The sequence below is a fragment of the Lepidochelys kempii genome, chromosome 3 (assembly GCF_965140265.1).
Source record: "Lepidochelys kempii isolate rLepKem1 chromosome 3, rLepKem1.hap2, whole genome shotgun sequence".
NCBI classification, from domain to species: Eukaryota; Metazoa; Chordata; order Testudines; family Cheloniidae; genus Lepidochelys; species Lepidochelys kempii.
Window position 1 is genome coordinate 45,131,130 of NC_133258.1, and position 14,527 is coordinate 45,145,656.

At 47.5% G+C, this 14,527-nt stretch overlaps 1 protein-coding gene across 2 annotated transcripts in view; it reads right to left on the reverse strand.

The window, feature by feature from the left end:
• LOC140908652 (glutathione S-transferase-like) overlaps positions 1-13,100 on the reverse strand; it is a 27,015-nt gene extending 13,915 nt beyond the window's left edge. Inside the window, exons 1-4 of one of the 2 annotated variants that reach the window (XM_073336238.1) lie at positions 12,962-13,100; positions 8,187-8,384; positions 4,773-4,879; positions 3,750-3,801 (exon numbers count right to left, since the gene is read on the reverse strand). In XM_073336238.1, coding sequence (XP_073192339.1) covers positions 3,750-3,801; positions 4,773-4,859 — 139 coding nt within the window. In that variant the 5' untranslated portion in view covers positions 4,860-4,879; positions 8,187-8,384; positions 12,962-13,100. The remainder of the gene's footprint in view (positions 1-3,749; positions 3,802-4,772; positions 4,880-8,186; positions 8,385-12,961) is intronic. The other variant, XM_073336237.1, reaches the window with a different exon arrangement.
• Positions 13,101-14,527: the final 1,427 nt, after the last annotated feature.

Sequence of the window (14,527 nt, forward strand, 5' to 3'; positions counted from 1 at the left end):
TCTCCGCTGCCCATAGGAATTAAGCTCCTAATGCCTGATGAGGCAAAAACATTGTCGCAGGTGGTTTTGGGTACATGTCGTCAGTCGCCCCTCCCTCCATGAAAGCAACGGCAGACAATCGTTTCGCGCCTTTTTTCCGTGCAGGCGCCACGCTGCTTTCAGCAGACGGTGCAGTAGAACTGCTAACCGTCATCATCCACCGCTTCCACTGCCACTCTGCTCTCCTGGTGGTCTCGCATGGCCGCTTCCGCTGCAACTCTGCTCGGCTGCTCTTGTCTCGCCATAACACGGCAAGCATGCAGCCCACTCAGCTGTTGTGTCCTGGCAGCAGACGGTGCAGTCGGTCTGCAAAACTGGTCATCCAACCACTGTTTCCCCTGCAACTCTGCTCTCCTGCAGATGCCATACCATGGCAAGCATGGAGCCTGCTCAGATCACCGTAGCAATAATGAGCATTGTAAACACCTCGCTCATTATCATGCAGTGTATGCAGAAACAGACCTACAAAAGCAGGTGAGGAGGCGATGGCAGCGCGGTGATGAGAGTGATGAGGACATGGACATAGACTTCTCCCAAAGCACGGGCCCCAGCAATTTGGCCATCCTGGTGGCAATGGGGCAGGCTCATGCCATGGAATGCCAATTCTGGGCCCATGAAACAAGCACAGACTGGTGGGACCGCATAGGGTTGCGGGTCTGGAATGATTCCCAGTGGCTGCGAAACTTTCGCATGCGTAAGGGCACTTTCGTGGAACTTTGTGACTTGGTATTCTTGCACTTTAGGGCAGGGGAAAGCAAGATGAGAGCAACCCTCACAGTTCACAAGAAAGTGGCGATAGCCCTCTGGAAGCTTGCAACGCCAGACAGCTGCTACTGGTCAGTGGGGGAATCAATTTGGAGTGGGCAAATCTACTGTGGGGGCCGCTGTGATTCAAGTAGCCAGCGCAATCACTGAGCTGCTGCTATCAAGGGTAGTGACTCTGGGAAACATACAGGTCACACTAGATGGCTTTGCTGCAATGGGATTCCCTAACTGTGGTGGGGCGATAGAAGGAACGCATATCCCTGTCTTGGGACCGGAGCACCAAGGCAACCAGTACATAAACCGAAAGGGGTACTTTTCAGTGGTGCTGCAAGCACTGGTGGATCACAAGGGACGTTTCCCCAACATCAGCATGGGATGGCTGGGAAAGGTACATGACGCTCTCATCTTCAGGAATTCTGGTCCGTATGAACAGCTGCAGCAAGGGACTTACTTTCCATACCCGAAAATAACCATTGGGGATGTTGAAATGCCTATAGTTATCCTTGGGAACCCAGCCTACCCTCAATGCCATGGCTCATGAAGCCGTACACAGGCACCCTGGACAGTAGTCAGGAGCTGTTCAACTATAGGCTGAGCAAGTGCAGAATGGCGGTAGAATGTGCATTTGGACGTTTAAAAGCTCGCTGGCGCAGTTTACTGACTTGGTTAGACCTCAGCGAAACCAATATTCCCATTGTTATTACCGCTTGCTGTGTGCTCCGCAATATCTGTGATAGTAAGGGGGAGACATTTATGGCAGGGTGGGAAGTTGAGGCAAATCGCCTGGCCACTGATAACGCGCAGCCAGACACCAGGGCAGTTAGAAGAGCACAGCAGGGCGTGCTGCGCATCAGAGAAGCTTTGAAAACCAGTTTCATGGCTGACCAGGCTACATTGTGACAGTTCTGTTTGTTTCTCCTTGATGAAAACCCGCTCGCTTGGTTCACTGTACTTCCCTGTAAGCCAACCACCCTCCCCTCCCTCCTTCGATCACCGCTTGCAGAGGCAATAAAGTCATTGTTATTTCAAATTCATGCATTCTTTATTAATTCATCACACAAATAGGGGGGATAACTGCCAATGTGGCCCGGGAGGGGTGAGGGAGGAAGAGAGGAGGGAAGGACAAGGCCACGATGCACTTCAAAACTTATTGAATGCGAGCCTTCTGCTGCTTCGGCAATCCTCTGGGGTGGACTGGTTGGGTGCCTGAAGGGCCCCCCCACCACATTCTTGGGCGTCTGGGTGAGGAGGCTATGGACTTGGGGAGGAGGGTGGTTGGTTACACAGGGGCTGCAGTGGCGGTCTGTGCCTTTCCTGCACCTCAACTATACGCCGGAGCATATCAGTTTGATCCTCCAGTAGCTTCAGCATTGCACCCTGCCTCCTTTCATCATGCTGCTGCCACCTTTCCTCTTGATCCCGCCACTTGTCCTTGCGTTCATTTTGTGCTTTCCTGGACTCTGCCATTGTCTGCCTCCATGCATTCTGCTGGGCTCTTTCAGTTTGGGTGGACTACATGAGCTCAGAGAATATTTCATCACTAGTGCGTTTTTTTCGCCTTCTTGTCTGCACTAGCCTCTGGGATGGAGATGCTAGTGGCAGCGTTGAAACATCTGCAGCTGATAGATAAAGAACGGATGTTGCTTGAATGCCAGCAAACACTGGGACCACATGCTGCCATGCTTTCTTATGCAATGATTCCAGACTATGTGCTACTGGCCTGCCGTGATAAAGTGTCCTACCATGGAGGATGCAATAAGGCTGCCCTCCCCAGAAACCTTTTGCAAAGGCTTTGGGAGTACCTCCAGGACAGCTTCATGGAGATGTCCCTGGAGGATTTCTGCTCCATCCCCAGAGATGTTAACAGACTTTTCCAGTAGCTGTAGTGGCCGCAAAATCATCCCAAGTCTTCAGGACAAAGTAATCATTAAACACACTTGCTTTTAAAGCATGTATTATATTTACAAAGGTACACTCACCAGAGGTGCCTTCTCCGCCTTCAAGGTCCGGGAGCCCGGGTTGGGAGGGTACTGTCACCAGGGTGATAAACAGTTCCTGGCTGTCGGGGAGAACGGTTTCTCCGCTTGTCTGCTGTGCGCTATCTCCTCCTCCTCATCTTCCTCGTCCCCAAAATTCTCATCCCTGTTGCGTGAGACTCCCTTGCAGGAGTCCACGTACAGGGGTGCGGTAGTTGTAGGGGCACCCACTAGAATTGCATGCAGCTCATCATAGAAGCGGCACATCTGGGGCTCTGACCCCGAGCGGGTGATTGCCTCTTGGGTTTTTTGGTAGGCTTGCCTGAGCTCCTTAAGTTTCACGTGGCACTGCTGCGGGTCCCTGTGATAGCCTCTGTCCTTCATGCCCTTGATGATTTTTTCAAATATTTTGGCATTTTGTCTTTTGGAATGGAGTTCTGATAGCATGGATTCATCTCCCCATACAGCGATCAGATCCAGTACCTCCCGTTCGGTCCATGCTGGAGCTCTTTTGCGATTCTGGGGCTCCATGGTCACCTCTGCTGATGAGTTCTGTATGGTCACCTGTGCTGATCAGCTTGCCACGCTGGCCAAATAGGAAATGAAATTCAAAAGTTCGCAGCGCTTTTCCCCGTCTACCTGGCCAGTGCATCTGAGTTCACAGTGCTGTCCAGAGTGGTTAGAATGGAACACTGTGGGATAGCTATCGGAGGCCAATACGGTGAAATTGCATCCACACTAACCCAAATTCAACCTGGCGATGTCAATTTCAGTGCTAATCCCCTTGTCGGGGAGGAGTATAGAAATAGATTTTAACAGCCCATTAAGTCAACAAAAATGGCTTCGTTGTGTGGATGGGTGCAGGGTTAAATCGACCTAATACTGCTAAATTCGACCTAAACTTGTAGCGTAGACCAGGGCTAAGTTAAATCAGTGCAAGTTTGTGTCTGGACTAGGCCCTAGACTCACCGTTGCGTAACTTTTCTAAGTCTTCCTTTGTTTCCACATACTCTTCTTCAAACTGGAAAACAGAAATAAAGGGGGTTGATTGCTATATTTCATGGATCATGAATGAACAATTAGTGGATATTTGCCTTTGGGTACTTTATTTAAAAAGCAGCTAATGCTACATGGAAAATGTTGAGAAACTACAAGAGACAATTCTGCCTTTATGTTTCTTGCCTTGATTTAAAAAATAAAAATAAAAGACATTTGAATGAGAATAGGATCTTTGTTGCTCCATAACTTGTTCTCTAGCAGCTTATCTCCCACAGTAACATACATCACTGCAAGTCATAAAGAAGATTTTTCACTTCAAGTGTTGAGAAGCCAAAGAGGAAAATGAATTCCTAGGAAATGACAATAATTTCAAGAAAATATTCAGCACAGAAATTAAGCCATATCATGCCACACTTTTGCTTGATGTGAATCAAGGTAGCTTTGTTGACTTCGGGAGAGCTGTGCTAATTTATACAAGTTTGAGGATCTGGACAAAAAGTATACAAAATTATCTCTAAACAAAATGTTTTTCAAAGTTATTCATATGGTGTGACTGGGTCTTTAAAGCAAGAGTAAATGAGAGACAATTGAAAATAGCAATCATTCAAAAGAAGTTGGAGAGATTCCTGACTTTGAACAGCAGCAACAATTCAAGATCTCTTCAAATTAATTTTTCTGAACAAGACGATAGCCAAGGACAGTTTCTCCTTGGAAACAGAAACCCTTGTTATTGCAAAGAATGAAATGAATACATTCTACAGGACACGAAATGCCAGTTTCACTAATATCCTTGCTGAATATTATTAGGACCGTGTAAGTAATATATAGGACAGCTGACATGCAGAATTTACATCCAGCTTCTTGTGACTCTTGTACACGTAATCACTTGTGTGTTAGGAGATTGTGCTAATAACTAGTCATTAGTCATACTGTCAAAATAGAACAGTCATTTCAACCATTGATTAATCTGATCACTTTATGAGAAATACAAACCTCAACCCCAGCTGCTGCTAACAGCCATCGGATAGATTCCATTTTACCTCTTCCTTTAGTGTAGTGCAGTTTGGGTTTTCCAGCCATGTTTTCAGATTTCTTGTTGCCTGACAAATACAGCAAAGGAAAATTATTTTAAAAGGAAGTATTTAATTTCAAGGGGGGATTTTGAATTTTACGTGCCAATGCAGTAAATATTGCTGAGTGTCTTGCAATGGACATGCACATGAGGAAGAGAGAGGTAATCATGACCTAAATATCTGTGCTTGAGTCATACAAGCCCTCTATGGGCTCAGTGGAGAAAGAGTACCCTCTGTCTGTTTATTGAATGGAAGAGCGAACTGTTTTATAGGGAATTATGGAGCTAATGTTGAACTAGCATTGTCTTATTGATCTGCTTTTTTAAAATTATGATTTATTAGGAATAAGGCAGCAGTGACAGTTTTTATGCCTCTGTGACATTTGGGGATGCAATCTAAACCAGCAAGTGGTTATACCACCGTCTGCCCTACAACCCTGGGTGCATTAAATGCTCTACTGGTGCGGTTTACAGCCCAGACACCAACAGCTAGCAGACAAGGAGGCAATCCCCTGAGCGTCGGTATACTTTGCAGATCTGATTCAGCACCCTGACCCCAGCAGCGTGCCTACCACACATCAGTCCCATAGGTTAAGTGATACCAAGTAGAAGTAATAAGGGTTAAGAGAGGGTTACAAAGAAACAAAAGTAGGAATGTGCTTCTAAGACTAAAACTTAATTTCAGCCAGTTACAATCTTTGCCTAAGCAGGTTTTTCCCTATAATCAATTTTATATATGGGGGAAAATCTGCGCTACTGTGGGCATGCAGAATTCATGTCCCCTACAGATTTCTTTGCTTCCCTGGATAAAAAATGACTTTCTGATGGGGAAGCAAAGGGAAGCCACAAGACCATTCACATGCCCCTCCACAGCAGCACAGACACGTCCTTTTGGATGCCCAGAAAGGGTGGGGGGGGACCCCTCCCATGAGCCTCACCCCCCCCCCGCACCCAGAACCTCCCCCACCAAGCCCCCGGCACCCAAACCCCAACCCTGCTGAGCCCCACCTGCATGTGGTCCTCCTACTGAGCCCCAACCCCCCTGCATCCAGACCCTCCATATCCAGAACCCCCCCAAACCCTCCCACACCCAAACTTCCACGCTACCAAGTCCCACCCCCCTGCACCCAGAACCCTACACCAAGCCCTCTGCACCTGACCCCGACCCCTGCACCCAGACCACCCCCAGCTGAGTCCCCATCACTCAAACCCCCACCCTGATGAGCCACACCCCTTATGCACCTGGACCACCCTGATGAGCCCCCCCACACCCAGACCCCCACCCCACCAAGCCCCAAGCACCTGGATCCCCTGCTGAGCTCCATTCCCCCCATACGCAGACCCCCCGTTTAGTCCCAACCACCTTCACCTGTACCCCCCTGCACCCAGAACCCCCCCCAACGACCACCTATGCCCCCAGACCTCCCACTGAGCCATTCGCACCCACCTAGAACCCTCTCACCCCACACCTGGATCTTGCCAGGCTGAGCCTGCCTGCCCACACCTGGTGCCGAGGAGCTTGGACCCCGAGGTGTTTCTGGGGCAGGCCCAGCCCTTGCGCTGTGTCAAGGTTGTGTGCAGCCTCACCATCAAGTCTGTATCCCAGGGAGGGCAGGGGGCTGCAGAGTAATCTTCCACCTCCCTGTAGCCAGTAGCCTGTGCTCCCCACTGCTGGAGCCTCCACATTTATTTATTGACAAATAAAATTTGCAGAATTTTAAAATATTGTGTGCCAAATTTTTATTTTTGGAGGGTAGAATTTTATTTATTTATTTATTTGTTTTTTGGTGCAGAATTCTTTCAGGAGTAGCAAACATGACAAGAATTGCTGACACGGTAGTGAACCACAAGTGGTCCTCTGTGTTACAGCCACCCACTAGTGGAAAAATCTCTAGACTGAAGAAGAACTGTAGAGCTTAAGTATCTGCGAGATTATTTAAATACATTGAAAAAAAATAATTTTCAACTCAGCCTTCAGCACTCACTTTGACCTTATATCCTGAGCAGATCTGTAGGTTGTACTTGGATAAACTACTTAGTCCTTCAGGCTCCAGCCAAAGGCCAATCAATCCCCTCCTGGGATCTAGGCTATCCAGTCTCAGCCACCCAACCTATAAGCCAGTACCTGATCCAACAATGTTTAAATGTGGCTTTGGGACTGGGCTGTGACTCTTTTGGTCTTGCTCTGCAACTCTGCATCTTTTTCACCAATCTGTTCTACATCTACAGCTAAAGCAAAGGCAGCTGCATACACGGTCCCCACCATTTCTATAAACACCAACTGGCAGAATACTTAGGACACCTATGCAGAGATGGCTTCACTCACACCCTGTGGTTCCCATTTGTCTCACTTCCCATCTCAGATATCACCAAGGGGCAGCACTGAGCCTACAATGCTAGTTTCAGTAGTTTCCCGTTTTGTTAACAGTGCTCATCTCACAGCAGCCTTTGCATTCTGCTAAGTCTCCTCTCCAAGGACACAAAGGAAAAGATCTAGAACCCTTGAGGATGACCAGCCTTAAGGCTGAGGGCAAACTCAACACATTGTACGCAAGGTAAATGAATTACTCCATTGTTAGAGACAAAGTTTAATTATTTATGGAACAGCTTTGCAACAATTTTTCAATCTCTTATCAGGGCTCAAAGGTTAACTCTGGTAGCGGAGAATCAGGAAAACACCAGTGAAATAGAGGCCATGAATAAAAGAGTGCATGACAATTGGGTGGTGGAGTCTTTTGCATCATTGGCTGTCCCTACCCAAGTCTCCCCATTGGATGTTTTCCTCAACAATTCCCAAATGAATGACTACTGAAATCACTAGAAATTTTGCCTGAGTAAAGACAACAGAATTTGGCTCTCTCTCCCAGCTTCTATTTTGCTTTTCATTCTGCTTTCTGTCTTTTCCTCTGCTAATACCCCTCTTTCCTGTTTCCTAACAGCCTGCCTAAAACCACAGACAGCCAATTCTTCCCTACCCCCTCTCCTAGGCCCTAGATCCTCTTGTTCTCATCCACCCTGCTCACAGGCACCCAAGGCTTCACTGAGCAGCAAACTGAAGCTACTAGAGAGCAAACTGTACTTATCAGTTGAGCTCTGCCCCTATTTGCCTCCATCTGTTCAAATTTGAACAACAAAATGCAATTAAGAGATAGAGCATTTATAGTTTGTTCATTTCAATCCCCCCTTCCCCAGGAGTAGTGAAAGGGAAGTCAAATTAACACTTAAACACAAAAGCATGTTAATATCAGTTGGCTGCTCCACTCAGAACAGCTGGGGAGTGGAAAAGAAATCTAAGCTGAAAAAGAAGTGCCTGTACTTACACAAGCAGTACTTACCCAATCCAGTTTCCTGCAGGGAGAAATCAACCTGGAGACGAGTCTATTTGCAAGGGGCCTATGTCAAGGCAGCTTTGGAACACACGGGAATTATGCAAATTGTTCTGAGATTGCCCCACTCCATGATTGGTTCAGGTACGTCCAGCCTGCACATCTGATCATGGCTTATAGTAGCAAGGCAGTTAAGTGACTCTGTAGCTACATTGTGTGATGGATCCATGTTTTTAAAACATTAATAATGTAAGAGAAGTTAAACCATTGTTAAGTTGCCTCAGACTTGATAATAAGATACTAGACATAACCTTTATATTTTGAAAATCTCAGGATTTCCTATCTATTCTAATGCGATGTATTTTCTGTGTCTCAAACAGCATTGCCAGACTCTCAAGGTCCCAGATACCACTCTGATTGTTAAATATAATTCACACATACTTTTTTGTTTAACCTGATTTAGGTTCTGATCCTGCAATAAGCTCCATACAGGTGGGCCCCCATTTATACAAAGGCCATTGCACGGCCTTATTCCATCTTTCTAATCAGATGTGGTGTTCATAGTAGCTTTTATATCGTAATGCAGTATTCATTTAACAAAGCCTTATGAGGGCTGTTCTAGCAGATTGATCACATGGCATACATCCCACATTAAATCAAATCTGACTCAGTCTAGAGATGTGTGAACCAGTGAACTGGTCTCTGCTGGGACTTGGACCAACAGCGTTTGGATCCAGACCACAAAGTGCCCTAATAGGATTAAGGATAAATTACCTCTGAAGGTTTAAAATTTACAAGTGGTGATAAAACCTTAATCTCTCTTCAGATATGACTAAGAGCTAGAGCCATACTCCTCCCCAGGCCAAGGTGCACAGCTCCATGTCCCAACCCTGCATGATGCTGAGCCCCATAGAGTCAGTGGAAGTTGAGGGTGCTCAGCCCCTTGCAGGAGGCACTCTGCACCACTCAGTACCAGCTGCCAAATGAAGAGTCTAGTTTTTCATCCATGTAAATCTAGCCTTTTGCTTTCACGGCAGCCAAAATGCAGTTCAGCAGTGCACAGGTGACCCTATCTTTTCATGGAGAGTAAAACACCTGTTAGGTCAAACACCCAGAGGCAGACAAGTTAAACCTAGTGCCACTGCAGACAGTCCTAGACATGTCTGCAGAAAAGAACTATCAAAATGTAACAATGTTAAACAATTCACACAGTGCTGCAAGTTATGCAAAATAAATTGTCCTAAGGCCAGATAGCAATTTGGGCTACATGCCTGTGGGGAGTCTTCAGAGCCCAAACTGCAACTTCAAAGCACTCTCTACACAGCTATTTTTAGAGCCCGAGCATGAGTCAGTCAACCTGGGCTGGGAGGCTCACTCCCACAGGCTCCCAAATGCTGGGTAGATGTACCGTAAAAGTTCAGATGCCTGTGTCATGCCTAAACCCCAGGCCAAACCACAAAGTGGGGACAGAGGAGCAGGCACCTCCAAGACACAGGAAAAACAACTACTGGCCACCCCTCCCACCAGCAAAAAGGATCCTAGTGATGACTATTGCGGATTATTACTAAAATTAGTGAGAGAACCATTTCCCCCTTCTCCTCCCCCCATCCCATTTTTATGCTATTTTATCATTTGTCTTACTTTATCCTAACACGGTGCCACAGTCCACATCTCAGGCATGTGAACTGTGAGCACTTTAATGTGTCCCAAGTAAAAAATACCATGGCATAGTAAATCTTTTGACCAATATAAAAACTGTCCAAGTGGCAACCCTAGATAACCACCTGACTCATCCGTGGGGCCCAATGCAATAGATGTGCTCAGAGTATGCCTAATGCCACACAAAACGGCAGGGTCACAAGGAGGCAGCCTCTTCCACAAGGATGTGGGGGAACCCTGGTTCAATTCCCCCCTCTACCTGATGAGGCGATGGGATTTGAACAATGGTTCTCCAGCTCTCGGGTGAGTGCACTAGCTTCTGGACTATGGGATGTTTCCTATTTAAATTGCTTTACTTTAATTAATATCTGATAATTAAATATCGATTGGATCAGAGTGAGAATCACTCTGTAGCCTAGTGGTTAGGACACTCACCTAAGAGGTGGCAGATACCTCCTCAGATCCTTTCTCCTCAGTGGGAAGAGGAGGGAACTGAACAGGGGTGAGTATCCTAACTGCTGAGGTAAAGATTAAGGGAGGAGGCTGCTTTCTTCTCCCAACCCCAAAACTATTTTGTATAGAGTTAGGCAGGCAACTAACTCTCTCTTGCAAGAGAGTTGCTAAATGGCTAAGCTGCCAGACTCCCGGTCATGGATCGCAAACAGAGATAGGACCCTCCCTCGAGCCTGGATTTAGGCACCTAACTCTATGGGAGGGGTGGGATTTAGGACACATCCATCTTATTAGCAAGCATCTCCAATTGGCTATTTTAGGCTATGTCTACACTTAAAATGCTACAGTGTAGACACTCACTGCAGCAATGGGAGAGGTTCTCCCATCACTGTCATTAATCCACCTCCCCAAGAGATGGTAGCAAGGTTGACAGAAGAATTCTGTCTACACCTGGTGCTAGGCTGGCTTTTCACACCTCTGAGTGCCATAGCTGGCTTGACCCAACTTTTCAGTTTAAACCAGCCCTTAAGCAGCTCTCTGCCTAACATGCTGGCTCTTATTTATCCATTCTTAGGCTCCTGTCTCCATAGGCACACACTTCCCTACCGAGGGGGTGCCCGACCCCCCCCACTCCACCCTTTCCCCCAAGTGCACCGCATTCCTGCTCCTCCCTCTCCCACCCAAAGCCGACCTGCATGCCAGGAAACAGCAGCAGGCAGGAGGCGCTGGGATGGAGGGGGAGGAGGCTGCCAGCGGGGGAAAGGCCCTGCAGGTGCTAATTTTTCTCCGCAGGTGCTCCAGCACTGGAGGACCCACGGAGTCAGCGCCTATGCCCGTCTCTCCCCACCCACTGTATACCAAGCCTAGACACCTAACTCAGGCTTTGTGGATCCCATTATTGTTCCAGTGGTTTTTTTAGACATCTGAGCATTGCCACACCTAAGTCCCTTTATAGAACAATGTCTTAGTGCTAGCTTAAGGAGCAAGAATCACAGAAGTGCAGGATTGGAAAGGACCTCGAGAGGTCATCTAGTTCAGTTCCCTGCATTCATGGAAGGACTATGTAATCACTAGACCATTCCTGACAGGTGTTTATCTAACTTGTTCTTAAAAGCCTCCAAAAGAAGGAAGCAAATATGTCTCATAAGGGAGTCAAAATGCCTTCTGCGGCAGTACAGCTCATGCAGCTCTCTTTGCTCAGGCCTGAAGATAAAGTCACAGTCTAGGTCCAAAACCCTTAAAGGCATTTATTTAGTGCCTAACTCCCTAAACTTTGAGGAACGGGGGACCAAATCCTTAGTGTTAAATACATATACACACTCTCCAGCAAGGTTCAAAACATACAGAATGGGCATTTATGACTTGGTTGATGTCAATGAGAGTTGAGTGCTCAGCGTCTCTGAGGATCAGGCCCTTAACTGGATGCCAAAGTGTTAAAACAGGAAGAACAAAACTCTCCTGGGTGAGTTCAAACAATGGAATTAGGAGCCTGGACTACTTCAAAGAAAAAGTTAGGTATGGGGACTACAGCTACTACATTACTGAACTCTGCAGCTACAACTAGAGGTTACGAAATCACTGCGTGCTTTGCAAGTTATGTCGTCTGACAGGCTCTTCAGCTAACAGCCAGAAGGCTGAAGACAACAGTAAACAAAGCAGCAAACTTTTTGGAGCAAAGGGTCGGTTTCAATGTCTTTCCCATTTTGGAAAAAGGTTTCAAAATTGTCAGTGTCCCATTTCGACATTTTTCAAAACAAAAGGGTGCATTTTTCAGTTTGAAACGACATTCTGTTTAGAAATCTAAGTTTACCATAAAAACAAACCAAAATGTTTCATTTCAGCTGATCCAATTTCCACAACCCAACCCAACCCCCTTTCAGATTTATGGTTCATGAAAAACAGATGTTTGACTGTGCCCCGATTTGGGACTAGAAAAGTTTTCAAACCTCAAGAATCCATATAGGTAGGGTTGCCAATTTTGGTTAGCCCAATTCCTGGAGGTTTCATCACATCACATAATCTTTCATTAAAAATTAAGCTTTAATTCCTGCAGACTCCAGAACAAACTGGGGGGGAGGGGGGAAGGTTGGCAACCCTACTTACAGGAGAGGGAAGGCACTTCCTGGATCCCAATAAGGCTAGTGGGATCGCGGCCCAGCCCACGCCCACACCCGCACTGCAGGGTAGCGGGGTTGGAGCAGACAATCGCCCTCTCCAGCGGGAGGCATCTGTGCACCGAACCCTCCCTGGGGCTGGGGCCTCAACCCACAGCCGGGCTCGGAGCTCAGCCCGCACCCTGCGACAGGCTGCCTGCGCCCCTCGCTGGGCAGCGTTGCCTCAGCCATCTCAGCCCTGCACAGTCAGGGCCACCTAACACCGCCTGCGCGACAGCGGCGCTTCCCCCAGTGACTCCCCTGCGAGAGGGCCCGGGGGGAAGCTGACTCCCGCCCCATTCCCGCGCCGAGCAAAGGCTGGATTCCCCCTGCTCTCCCACCGCAGGTGCACTCACTCAGCGAGCAACACAGTCACCTCACCGACCCCTCTGCTCTTAGAGAGCCCCCAACCCCGGGAGCTACTAACTCCTGACTGGCCCCCAGCTGCAGAAAATCCAGAGGCAGCCCCGCAAGCCCGCTGCGTAACCCACGAACGCTACCCGGGAGCAGAGCCGGTACCTGGCGGGTTCGGAGCACTGATCTCGGACTCCTGCCTCACTCCTCCTCAGACACAGCCCGTGACAGTGTGGCTGCCTTCAGCCCCTGTCTGGCTCCACCTCCTGAGGGCCCCATGAGGAGGAGAAGCTCCCACCGGAGATCAGTTTTCTCTGGCTTCGTTTCCAAGTCACTCTCGCCCAGCAGTGCAAGGGGGAGGGAGGCTGGCTGTGTTTTGTTCCAAGAGATTTGTTTGTTAACAATAAACAAACAAAAATGAATAAGATGTTTTTCATGCTGCTGGCTTGTGACTCCAGGCCTTGCTTGGTTCTGACTCCAGGCCTTGCTTGGTTTGAGAAACTGAGTGATATTGAGGCTTTGCTCCAAAATGTTAGTCAGACAAATGCAGAGAGAACATGTGCTCCTGGATTCTGAGGAACAGCCAGATCAAACACACTGGTGGCCTGGCTTATGTTCTGTAATTGTCAGGTTATTTCCCAACACAGTTCTGTATTATGAGAATGTTCTTTGGTCCTGTCTACCCAAGCAAGGCTACCAGCACCCGGTGTCTTGTGATAATCAAGGAATCAATTTTATAACAGTCTCTACCGTGCGCACACACAGTCAATCTGGGGCTAAACGCCACCCTCTCTTATTCCCTGTTAAGCTCTGTGTTGCCACCAGTGTCCCTCAGTCTGCCTACCAAGCCTATCTAGGTTTTCATAGTGCATTCATCTGTGTTGATGGATGCTCTGTATGGGATGTGGGCCTGGGTGCTGGTGCAGCAGAAGGAAAGCTAGGAGCTGCAGTAGGGCATAGGAGCTGGACACTTGGGAGCAGCTCTTCAACAAATGCTAGAACAAGATGGCCCAATGGCTGTTGCTACAGTAGCCTGTTGCTCCCCGGGCAGAGTTGGGGAGGGGGGATAACAGTACCTAGAACCCATTTCCAAATTAAGGTCATGGGCAGCTAAGGGGAATCATATCACTCAGGGGAGTGGACTAATGACCCTCACCCCCACCACTTTACTTTTGCTGTAGTTACAAATGGTAACAGAGGTGGGTTCCTTTAATGATCCAGAGAGCCCCCTTCATGATTCAGGAGCATTGCATTGCTCTGTCAGAGAGCTAACAAGGGCACAACTCCTTGCTCAATCTTCAGTCTTCTTCATCAATTCAGGCAGAGGTTTCCAACACAAGCTTTTGACAAACAAACAGTCACGCTGCAATGAGCACCTTACAAATCTGAAACCAGTAAGAGGGATGTGAAATTAGTTGTCACTAGTGATTAGAAACTTTTGGCGGGTATGTGAATTCTCGTTAATACACACTCTCTGCTGCAGAATTCCTTTGATCCTCCTATCTTTATGTTGGAAGCCAACTAGTTTCTAAAATAGGAAATGCCATGCAGGACCACCCTCTATAAATATTAAAATCTGACAATAACTCTCAAATGGTTGTCAATGGGATTTTTATTGCCCTGAACTTGTTCTGCTTCAAATGTAAGGTACTAGTTCTTTACTAAATGACTTTGAAAGAGGATTGGGTATTGCAGATATTCACTGTTTGTATCAAATACATTTATTTATTT